The 12,945-nt window shown below is 25.4% G+C and overlaps 1 protein-coding gene across 1 annotated transcript in view; it reads left to right on the top strand.

The window, feature by feature from the left end:
• The window catches only part of LOC100211412 (queuine tRNA-ribosyltransferase catalytic subunit 1), a 32,237-nt gene that overhangs the window by 13,615 nt on the left and 5,677 nt on the right, over nt 1-12,945 (top strand). The window contains exons 2-6 of the mRNA XM_065790525.1: nt 756-824; nt 2,616-2,669; nt 8,279-8,558; nt 8,689-8,827; nt 12,553-12,628. Of these exons, the coding sequence (XP_065646597.1) occupies nt 756-824; nt 2,616-2,669; nt 8,279-8,558; nt 8,689-8,827; nt 12,553-12,628 (618 nt within the window). The remainder of the gene's footprint in view (nt 1-755; nt 825-2,615; nt 2,670-8,278; nt 8,559-8,688; nt 8,828-12,552; nt 12,629-12,945) is intronic.

The raw sequence follows: 12,945 nt of genomic DNA, 5'->3' as shown, positions 1-12,945 counted from the left end.
CACTCCCTTGCGAGTCAGGCTATAAGATAGACGATGTAGCAACACTCCGCGCATGATTTACAGTAATAAAAATAAAAATAAAAACATTTTATTAAAAAAAATAAAAATAAAAACATTTTATTAAAAAAAATAAAAATAAAAATATTGTTTATATTTTTAAAAACATTCAGAATGTTTTAAAAACATTCGGAATGTTTTTAAAAACATTCTGGTCAATTAAATTTGCGTTTTTGTGGTTTTTTTATATAACAATTAATTTGTAATTAAATTAATGGTTTTGACTTTCGTCCAACACGGAAATGTTGGACGAAAGTCAAAAGTAATTAAAAGTGACGTATGTGTTGGCGTAAGAATCACTTTTTTCCTTCCGCTCTTCCTAAAGCCAACAAACTATAGATCTCTCTCTCTCTCTCTCTCTCTCTCTCTCTTTTTATATATATATATATATATATATATATATATATATATATATATATATATATATATATATATTAAATAACTAAATATACTTTAAAATTTAGTGTAAGGAGTAAAAAATGTTTTAGGGTTTTTATATTTACTCTGTGAAAATAGATTTAAATTAGATTTTTACTCAAGAGTAAAACCCACACAAGATTTTCACTTAGTAATTATAAGAAAGTAAATATCAGAAAAATCTCTTACTACACTTGCTTCCCAACAAAATCAAAAATAAAATGTTTAAAAACTATATGATAATGTATTGAATATATGATCTTATTTAAATTTTATTTTAGGGAGCTGAGCTTCTATTGAAAGTGGATAGACTGCATAAATTTATGGGATGGAATAGGGCTTTGCTTACTGTAAGAATAACTTTATGATATGAATTTGAATTTGTTTATTCATAAATTAAAACTTTACAAGCAAAACCATTATATAAAAATAAAGTTTTAGTTAAAAAAGAAATTTTAAAAACTTTTAAAAATATTAGTTTAGTTTGCATTGGCTAAATTTGCTGGTAGTCTTTTTCCAAAAACATTTTCACAAGTTTAGGCATATAATTTTGTAATATATTTATTTTTTGAGTTTTTTCACGCATCACTAATACAAAAATTTTAAAAATATTTGAAAAAAATTTGGAAACAACTCAGCTTAAAGCTGAGTTGTTTCCAAATTTTGGAAACAACTCAGAGTTTAGAGGAAAATAAGGGAAAACATATTTTGGATTTTTCCAGAACATTTTTCTGGATTTCCAAAATATGACCTTGATTATTTATGTAGTTGTTAACAACTCAATTAGTAAAAAAATTTCCTAGTTTTCACAAGTAGTCATGTTAGTGATATGGATAACAAATTATTTTGTTATGTTTTATTTTTTTAAATTTTTGTTCGTTTGTATTAATTCGAAATTTTATTAAATCTAGATAAAATTAGTGAAATAAAAATAGAAGAGTTACATTAAAATGTGATATAAATTATGGTTTGGGCAGGTACTATCTCAATATAAATGATGATTTGGGCAGGTGCTATCTCAATATAAATGTTTGTACTATCATAAATTGTATCAATATAAATGATGAGTTCAATCCCCACCATGTCTCTGGTAGTACCACGCTCAACTTGTTCCTTGACTGTAGTGGGTTTCTCGGCCTTACGGAGGTGAATTAACATTAAAAAAAAAGGGCTGTTTTTTCAAAAAAAAAAATTTTTATCTTTTTTTGAAAAACTGTCTGGTTTTAAATTAGCATTTTAAAAATCTATAGTTTTCAAAATATATGTGCCGACCTGATCTTAATACCAATGACACCTTATCAAAATTAGGATAAGCTGGGGTTTCAGTGCATATGTTGTCTTAGGGTTTAGGAGGCCAGGCATTTTTATATGTATATAATTTAGGCAACCGAAGCATAGTTGAGATGTTTTCTCGTACATCTTAACTATAAATAAGACCACACCTTTCATGACCATAAATACAACTGATTTTTCAAATAATGAACCAAATAATGAGAAAGATGAGGTTTCCTTTTAGATTACTAATAAAGCTGTGCAACCAAAATTTAAGACCTCTTTTTGATATATAGCACTTTTTTTATCATATTTATAACACAAAGATTTTCATCTAAGACAATGATTTTCAAATTTAGTCATCATGATTCTTCCTATAAGAATTTAACTGAATGAACAGGTTAAAGATAGTTTAGAGGAGAACAGGTAGTTAAGAGAATTAAAAACTCTAAAATTTTAGTTATATTGCATTTAATACTTGCAATATAAAATTATACTTGTGTACATAACTTTTTAATTTAACTGTTTAATAAATTAAAAGTGCAAAAACATTACGGTTTGTCCTTTCACACAAATTGTTGCCAAGAAGTTAAAAAGCTCTTTGCTACTTTGATGAGCAGCCATGCAGAGTGAGTAGAAGCCGCGCAGAGTGGGCAGCAGCCGCGCAGAGTGGGTAACAGCCTAGTTATTTATAAATATAAAATGTTTAAAACTTTATTTATAGAGTGCTCATGAATATAGAGCGTTTCAAAATTCTATTGATAGAACGCTTATAGAATACATATAAAGTGTTTAATAATTGCACAAACATTATTTTACTTTGAATTAAAATTACAGTTATAATTCTTACCTATTTGTAACACATTTAGGATAGTGGAGGTTTTCAAATGGTATCATTAATAGAGTTATCAGAAGTCAGTGAAGTATGTTGCAATATTTTTATAACTTGCAATTTTTTAATATGATGTTAATGATATGTTATTGTTTTTGTTCTTTTAATAAATTTTATTTAACTACATCAAGCACCTTCATACATTCACCCATAAACACCCTAAACACCCCATACATTAAAACCACTCCACTATGCATGATACCAACTTAATTATAAATAGAACCATACCTAAAACTAATCATACAAAGAACTCTGCCGCTTTGTTTTACTGTTTTATTTATTATTTCATTGTAATATATTATATAAATCTCAAACATAATTTAAAGCATTCATTAAAAAAGTTTTTATGATCAATGAATGTCATAAATAAATCAAAATGTTTTTTGAGAATTTAAGATTGTTAAATGTTTGTTTTGTAAATTAAATGTTTGAAACTTTTAAAGCAGTCATTATTGCTCTTTATTTTTTGAAATAATAATAAAAATGTTCCTGAAAAAAGTTCCTGTTCTAAACTCAATTTTATGTCGTCTTATTAAATCACCTACAGTTTGGGAGGATCTGGTTGCGAGTCAGGATCTGGTTGTCCGAATTGATCTAGTTGTTTAATCATTAGATATAAAGTTTGGTGAAATGATATTTGAAATGTTGATATAGATTAAATTTAATGACACAATTTTGAATTAAATTTTTTAAAGAAATTAGTTTTGTGTATTAACATATACACACAATAAGCTTTAAACTCTATAATTACTGGTGCATATAAAAAGCTAAATCTGTATTATGTAGCACAGTTTGTTCTTTTTTCTAGATTTCCTAGATTTGTGAATTTACTGTATATCACATTCATGGAGTAGCCCCCATATGTAGTCCCCTACCATATTTTCTTTGTACTATCCATAATAGTGATAACAATGATGTTCAAAGTTCAATATATCAAGATAAAAATGCTCACTTTGCTCCTCTGATAATACTCATTAAATAGGCATCATTCATTTAGGCTACATATATATTTAGACTATTTTGATTGATAATATAAATAAAAGCATTAGTTATGTTTACAATATTATCAATCAAAATTTACATCAATTAACAAAAATTAAGAAACATAAAAAATAAAAAATAAAATAAAAACCACACAACAAACTTTTTGTCAATTTTGTCAAAAATTATACATAACTTTATATATAAACTTATTTTTTATAAACCAAAATTATTATTTTTTAAACAGCTTAACTTTTTTTAAATAAAATAAAAACCAAAAAACTTTTTTGTCAAAAAATTATACATACTTATATAAACTTATTACATTTATAAAAACAATGAAAGTATATTTTTAAATAATCACTTTTTATAAACCAAAGTTATAATTTTTTAAATAGCAAGCTTGTGATTAATCATTAGCCAATCCCATAATTTTTTCTTGACAACCAATTTTCATGCAGAGTGGCTAATGAGTGGTGTAGTGGTCGTAAAAAATTTTAAAATTTTTTCCTAATAGAAGTATTTGTGCCGATTGTCTGAAGCTTTTTATGATTTTTGATTTTTGATTTTTATGATTTTTGATTTTTATGATTTTTACGCTTTTTATGATTTTTGACTAAATTTAGAGCAATTTCCAAGCATTGGCGCGAATATATTCTGATGTCAAATCCAATTAGTTTGTTCAACACTATTTTCTTAATGTGTTTCTTATTGATTTTTTGCTGATCTTTGGACTTTTTTTTTTTTTTTTAACCTCATTTTGGTATCAAATAATGTTTTTTTTTTAAATACTACTAAAAATACTGGAGCCTTGGATCAAACAAATCCAAACGCAAAATGGTTTCCTTAAAAGATTGGGTAAAGGACTTTTGATCTTTTGTGTAAACAAAACTACATCAAAACGTATTAATGTGATTCAAAAATATATATACATTTTTTCTGTGGTTATTTTAGGTGCTCCAAGAAGACCTAAAGGTCACATCACAGAGCACCGCAGAAGAGCATTTAACTTGGAAGTTTACGCTTGCTTCATGTCAAAAAAAAGCTTAGAGTAGGCATCAAATCACAGATCAGTGAAGGATCAAGCATTTTTTGGTGTTTGAGATAGCTAACAGACATAGCGCAAATTCCAAACATTTGTATGTTTATACTTATGTCAAATAATGAGGCTTTGCAAAATATTGCGATGATTGGAGGCTGGGAACAAAAAAGCCCTAAAATTTTATCCCCCTGCCCCAAACGTGAGAGTAATATGTTGATAAAATGTTTTTTTTTTTGCTTTTGTTAACTAAGTTTATATTCATCGATAAATTTTAAGTTTTATATTATTATCTCTCAGCATTCATAAATTATGACCATATAAAGTTTAAACCCCCTCAAATTGAGAGGGTTAAAGTTTTATATGGTCATAATTTTTGAATTAAAATTATTTCATCAACTTGCTGCTCTCACGTTTGGGGCAGGGGGGATAATATTTTAGGGCTTTTTTGTTCCAAGCCTACAATTATTGCAACTTTTTAAAAAGTATTATTATTTGACATAAGTAGAATCATACAAATGTTTGGGTTTTGCTCCATGTTAACTATCTCAAATACCATAAAAATGCTAGATCCGTTACTGGCACAGATCTCTTGTTTCTGAAGCAAATTTGCTTCAGAATTCAGTGTTTAAACACTGCAAATGTACAATTAATATTTATATACATATAATTTTTTAGCTTTAATACAAATATCTCAAGAGAATATGTAAAATAATATTTTTTTGAGAAATAAATTTCTTAAACTATAATCAATAGATTTTTTTGAAAGACTTTGAAAGATTTGAAAAGTTTTAGAATTCATTGTATCCAAAAAATCGGAGGGAGTCTCATCTGTAGACATTTTTTCAAACTATGACCTAGAATATCAAAAATTTACCAGTAGTCTGGTGAAATATACAACACAAGACCTAGTGGCTGGTCTTTATCAATAAAAATTGCTTTCAGAAGGATTCAGCTTTGATTCTATCCGTTTTTACATCTTTTTGGACCTCCATTTGTTTTTGAAATACAGAACTTTTAACCATTTTTATATTGTGATATCGGTCAAAAAATGCTAGCACCAGCACCAAACACCTCTATGGTTTTACCATTATTTGAATTTCACCTCTGCAGCAGGCTCATTATACATCTGCCATTAGTCTTTTGATCTTGAAGGTTTAAATTAAAAATAATGCAATGCAGATAAAATAAGATTTAAAATGACACTGCTAAAAACTTATTACAATTTTGACAAGATAAAATCAAAATGCTATTTCTATCAATTTCATTATTATATTTCTACTGATTTTAAAAAAAGTCTGTCATTGGAAAAAAAAATTGGTCAAGAGTTATTTTCTTTGAATTTTACCTCTCATTTTAAACCATTTTGCAAGCCATTGTTTATAAACATTTTGTTACTTTATGACGTATATTATTCTTAAAAAATAAGACTAAAATATTAAAACTTATGAAATTAAGTTTTGCTTTAAAAATTGCTGAATCAGAAAAGTCGCAGGTCCAAAAATGCGATGCCCTGGAAAGAGAAATATAGTCAGCCATACTATTGATCTCTTTGAGTATTTTATTACTCAGAATAAAAATCTGCCTGATTTTAGAGTAATGCAACTTGAATTTTATGAAATTCAAGGTGTGTGAAACAGCTCCATATTTGTTAAATTTCACCAAATGGTCTGATTTTTTCCCACATTTGTATATATTTTTTTTACAAATATATACAAATGTAAATGATTTTAAAATTAGATACTTTATACATTTTGTTTTTGCATTAGGGTATTTTAAAGTGAAGTAGTTTTATCTTTACCTTACTATTTTTTAACCTTACAGCTTTATTTACGGCTATGGCTATATGAAGCTCTCCGACGTGATGGCGTGAGGTTAACAAGAATAATGGTTGGCCAGGAAACTTAGCTAATCTTGTAGAAACCCCTTTTAGATAGCCAGAGCTTGAAGTGAGTGAACTGTATAAGGTCAAAAGCATCTAATAAATTTCTAATTGCTATGTATTGAGCCTTAATGCAATTGTGTTTAAAAACCACGTTTTAAATTTCATAACGAATTTGTGCGTTTTTAAATTTACCACCAGTTAACAAAAATAATAGTATTAAAAATCCGCACAATCTGTATAGATAAAAAACCTTCCATTATTTGTAATGACGTTATTATATAGTTAATGATTTGTAAATTTCTACTTGCTCTGATTGTTTGAAAATGCCCTTAAATAACTCAAAAATGTAAAAATGTTAAACTTTAAAAGTGCGAATATAAATAGTCATCAAAAATAAAAAATAAAAAATTTCATTACGAAATTACCTTGGGAATATTTTATGACACTCCACATATTAAAATTTATTCATTAGGGTCAAAATGGGATGGGCTATTAATCATATTTCAAATTACGATAAAGAACAAGAACATTTTGTGTCTAAAAGAAATATTCAAAATCTAAATTTGCTGCAATAATGAGAAAGTTTTACTTTACTAATTAATAAAGTTGTTAAAACACAATTTAACATTAACAATTACATTAACAATGTTCATTGAAAAATTTCAAATACCAATTTTATAATAAATACTGATAAAAACTGAAAAATATTATGCTAAATATACTTTTGTTTTTACTTTTAGATTTTTTTGAAATTTTTAATAAGATTTAATAAGTAATAAATAAAATTTTGTGTTTAAAAAAGACTTTTCAGTTAATGACTGATAAAAATGAAATTGATAAAAATTAATAACTTTCAAATTTAACTGCAAGTTAAATGAAATTTTGTAATCGTTACTAAATTTAACTGAAAGCCAAATTTCTATTTCAAATTTTGCACAAAAGTTGAAGCTGAAATTAACTTTGCCTTTTGGTTAACTTTGTAATCTGATATTTAACAAATATTTGCTAATCCTTAATATATGATACCAAAAGCCTTGAAAAAACCAGTCACAATGTTGCAGTAGTACAGCCTTTATAATTGTATTAAAAAAATTAAAATGATTATAATAAAGTATTAATATTTAAATATAAACATTTAAAATAAAATAAATATAAACCTTTGCATGACATCAGGGTACAATTGCCTGTAGCAATATCCTGCATGTCTGACTCTAATGGTTTCTAATAATCTAAAAAAAAAATGTAAAAAAGAAAAAAAAATTAGGTAAAAATAATATTATTAAAAATGAAAAAATTTCAAAAATCTCAATTTTAATTTGTGTTAACAAATTAAAAAAATTAAAAAAATGAAAAAAAAAAGGGAGGGATTCCCTGCAGGACTTTTATTTCCAGCTTTCATCTTTCAGGCTTTTTTTTTTTTTTTAAATACTTTTATAATTAGAGAAGTTAAAAGTATTTGGTGACGCTTTCTCTGATCTGTTACTCTCACATTTTTATCCAACAAATTCCAATCTTTAAGCCTGGATATCAAAAGCTTGCCACTTCACTTAGTAAGATGTAAGTCTTTGATAAGACCTTCATAGCATTTTTAGAACAATATTTTTAATGACTTATGAAAACAATGTGTTGTTTAAAACAACTTAAACTGTTTGTGTAGTTGCCTCTTCTTGGAAATGTTTATTTTTTAACATAAAAAAATTTTTATACACATAGACGTTGTTCATTTTTATTTAAGGAAGGTGTTAAATTTAAATCACCCTATGATAATAAAGACATTCTACTTACTCCTGAAAAATCAATTGAAATTCAAAATGCAATTGGTGCTGATATCATGATGCAACTGGATGATGTGGTTGATGTTAAAATTAAAGGAGATCGTGTAAAAGAAGCAATGCATAGATCCATTCGTTGGCTTGATAGATGTATAATGGCCAATCAGCGCAAACAATATCAAAATTTATTTCCAATTATTCAGGGTGGTTTAGACTTGCAACTGAGAACTGAATGTATAAAAGGTTAGATATATATTTAAGGTAGATAATATATTTAGTTATATAATTAAAAAGTAAGGTATTAAAAAATATATTAAATACAATAAATGTTTTTTTATACATAAATCTATCATATTTGTATACGAAAATTTAGAAATGGTCAAAAGAAATATGCCAGGCTATGCCATTGGTGGATTAAGTGGAGGTGAAGAAAAAGAAGAGTTTTGGAAGGTTGTGCATCATTGCACTGGACTATTACCAAAAGATAAACCAATCTATGTGATGGGTATTGGGTAAAATATTTAAGTTTAGGTACAGGGCTCAAAGTAATTTTTTCCTTTTTTTTGAAACTTTTTTTCCGACTCTATGGGTTTTTTTGTTGAGAAAAATGTTTCTTCTATGTGAGAAAATATAAAGGAGATTGGGTAGTGTTTATTTGAAGGACTGACCATATGTTTGAAAGCAATAAAACTAACTAAGTATATAATATATATAAAACTAAGTATATAATATATATATATATATATATATATATATATATATATATATATATATATATATATATATATATATATATATATATATATATTAAGTATATTTAAACTTTTTTTGTTTTTTTCTTTTATTAATTCATTTTTAATTGAAGTAAAAAAACAATGGTTTCATTTTCTAATTTATTTATATAATAAATAAATAACTTGATTTCATAATTTGTACATCTTTTTTTGTCATTCCAGAAAGTCATTTAGTCAATAATTTCTTTGGCAAATTTAAAGACTTTTTTCCAGGCTGTTGACGATCTGCCAGTCGTAACCCTGCTTACAACATCATAATTTTTAACATTGTCTTATAACATCATAATTAATAGTCCAATCACTTCATAATTTTTATTTAAATTTATATCAGCAAAGTATTAGCTTTAATAAGTTTCTTCTAAAAAATGTCTTTTGAAAAGAATTAAAAGAGATCGCAAACTTACAGTTTGCGATCTCTTTTAATCAAGTAGTTCAAAGTCAATATCATATGTGCGTGAACAATCTTACCTAAAGTAGGATTTGATGTAAGTTCAGAAACACAATTTGAATTTTCTGTAAATATAAGATCAAGAATGTTAGTCAAATCTTTATCCGTCTTTTAATATGTTGAAAAAAATATATTTTGTGACAAAAAGCAGTCATTTAATGTTTCTGTGAGATGAAAAGTTCTGAACTATTTAGATCTGAACATCTACCAGTGAAGATATCATCAACCCATTTTATATTCGGATAATTAAGTCCCTGGTCAACAAAAAACCTGTAAAAGCACTTAAAGTTACTTACCTTTTCTTTTTGTGGTTTAAAGCTTGTTGTTTTAAAAACATATTTATAAATGAGACATTTTAAATTCTGCTGTAGCTTATTATAATGATGTGCTATTATATGATATTATAATAATGGTGGAGATATTTTAGATGATGGTGACGATCGAATAAACTATATTTAAGTTACTTCAGAAAGAAAAACTTAGATTTTTTTCTAAAGTTTATTGTTAATATGGAAATATTTCTAGTTGCTTTTAAGGAGTGTATGTTAATGGAAATATTTCTTTTTCTTTTAAGGAGTATACGTTAATGGAAATATTTCTAATTGCTTTTAAGGAGTGTAGCATTTTGCAGCTTTTTTTTAAAACACCTTAAAATTTTTTTTAGGTATTTTGAGATAAACCATTTACAAAATAGTAAATAGCAGAAACTCTTTGTAAAAGATTTTTGGAAATGATTGTTATGAATTTCTTCATAATTCTTTGAAAATAGTTATTCAATAATCATTATATTTATTCTTTAGTTTTTGAGAAACCTGATATTTCAAGTTTAAAATAATTGAGCAATATGACATGTGGCCATTCATCTAGAAATTATTTTTCATATGGTTTTTTAGTTTTTAGTTTTTTTTTTTTTTTTTGCAATACAATGTAGTTTTATCTGCCTTATTTAAAAAATTAATTTTTTTTTTATTCACCTTCGCTACAGTATTAGAAACTTTTTTTTTGAATTGTTTTATTTTATTACTGAGTTTAAAAGTTGATATAATATAAAGTTGATCTGAACCTGTGAGAGAAATTGAAAAATGCTTTTAATTTTTTATTTATAAAGGACTAACATAGCAATTTAAAAATGTTTAACAACTGTCACTTGAGAAATTGTGTTTTCGAATCTTTTTTTTTTTCCATACTTTTTCATAAAATGTTATGCTTAATTATATTAGTTTTTGTTAATAATTGCTTTTTTTTATTGTGATATAACTTTAATGATCAAAGCCATCAAGTTTTTTTACCTTTTAGTAGGAGTTCAGTACTTATATATTCTGCACACTTTAATCCAAAGTTTAAACAAGGCATTTTTTTCAGAAAAAGATGAACTGCTTGCTTAAAGCCAAACCCTCAGTTGATGTATATATTGATGCCCTTAACTATGGTTTATCAGTAGTGATGTTTCATGCTGGTTTCATAATAGCTTATCTTTCTGTCTTATAGAAAACCTAATTTAAAAGAATTACTGCTTAGTTCAGATACAAAAAATAAGTTTCTCTTTTGCATTTCAATATCGATGATCAGAAATCTATTATGTATACTTTGGCTGCAGGTGCAGGAATAATTAAACATATATTAAAGAGTTTTTTTTATGTTGTACTCTATTTAGCTGTATAAAAATGTTTTTTCTACACTTTTGCATGTCATTTTTAAACTATAAAAACATAGTATCTTAACTAGATAAATATAGAAAGATAAAAAAGTAAAAAAAAATCCTAACATTTTTTTTTTCTTTAAAGTTTAATATCCATGTTTCCATTTTCTTATTTAAATGACATTATAGAAAAGTTAAAGTGTTAAAGGTAAAATATTTTACTATTGGTTGCCCTTTTTTGTATTAACCTGTATTGCAGATCAGATCTGAATATGAGGTTTATAAGATCAAACCATATTTACCCACAACTAATATTTAGGCTTATATCAGTTTTTTTCTTCTCCTAGGTAAATTGCCTAACTAAGGAGCCTTACATGCCCCTAATTTTGAATATTTTATTTACATACTTTGTGTATATGCGTGTGTGTGCGTATATATATATATATATACATATAGGTATATTTATATATATATATATATATATATATATATATATATATATATATATATATATATATATATATATATATATATATATATATACACACACACACAAATATATCATTTTTGGTCAGGAAGGCGTGCGTCTTTAGAAGACCACATAAATAATACTTTGTTTTGACAATTCAACCACGGCTTTATCAAATAGGCATATCGAAAATGCGCTGAATAAAAAAGATAACATCAAAACTTTTAATTTTACAAATGTTCTTATATCAACAAAATACTTGTAAATAAAGTAACAAATCACTAAAGATTTTTTTTCAAGTATCAATGGACTGGTCCATTGATACTTGAAAATTGGTAAATAAAAATGAGCAATTGCTTTTACTCAGTAATTGATCAGCTTTATGTGAATAAAAACTTCAGCAAATTATATAAGTATGCATTTTTTATAAAAAAACTTTTTTTTTCTAATGATGAATTTATTTTGATTTTATAAGCAATGATTTTCCAGACAACAATAATCTTTTTAATGAAATTTTTTTTAAGAATTATTTAAGTTAATATACTTTAAAAGGATAAAAAATTTCGTTGAAAAAAGTTAATGAATAATAATTTTATATCATTAAAAAATTTTAAACAATTTTATAAACATCTACTTAAAACAAACATCTTCAACAGTCTTATTAGGTTTTCCCTAATTTTTTATAAGTGTAATCTAAATTAACTAGGTATCGCCGAATATTTGGCAGCTGAATATTTGGTGCTTCAGCCAAGCGCTTAGCCGAATAATCAGTATTCGTCAAAAACCACTATTTCTAATATATACATATGTATGTATATATAAATATATATTTCTACACATATTCATGTTAATATTTATAAATATATATATTTCTTTTGTTGTATTAGTTACGCTGTTGATCTTGTTGTGTGCAGTGCTTTGGGTGCTGATATGTTTGATTGTGTATACCCAACCAGAACAGCGGTATGAGAAACTTTATTAAACCAATTATTTACTTAATTCAAAGTTGATTATTGTACTTTTATTTACCTTTTACTTTTTATTTGAAGTTTTTATTAATTTTATTTATTTTAGTTACTTTTATATTTAATTTTATTTATTTAATATTTAAATAAATTTAAAAAAATTTTATTTACCTTATTTCTTTTTTTTTAAATTTTGGCATATAACAGTAAGTATTTATATCCTGTATTTTTATTACATGGATTAATACCTGTTTAATACAAATAATATTTAAAACATGTTAGTTATGAGTGAACTTTGCTATTTTGCAGTAAGTT

Source organism: Hydra vulgaris, chromosome 02, assembly GCF_038396675.1.
Source record: "Hydra vulgaris chromosome 02, alternate assembly HydraT2T_AEP".
In the NCBI taxonomy this organism is placed as follows: domain Eukaryota; kingdom Metazoa; phylum Cnidaria; class Hydrozoa; order Anthoathecata; family Hydridae; genus Hydra; species Hydra vulgaris.
Note: the sequence above shows the minus strand (reverse complement) of the source record. Positions and strands in the feature narration are given on the sequence as shown.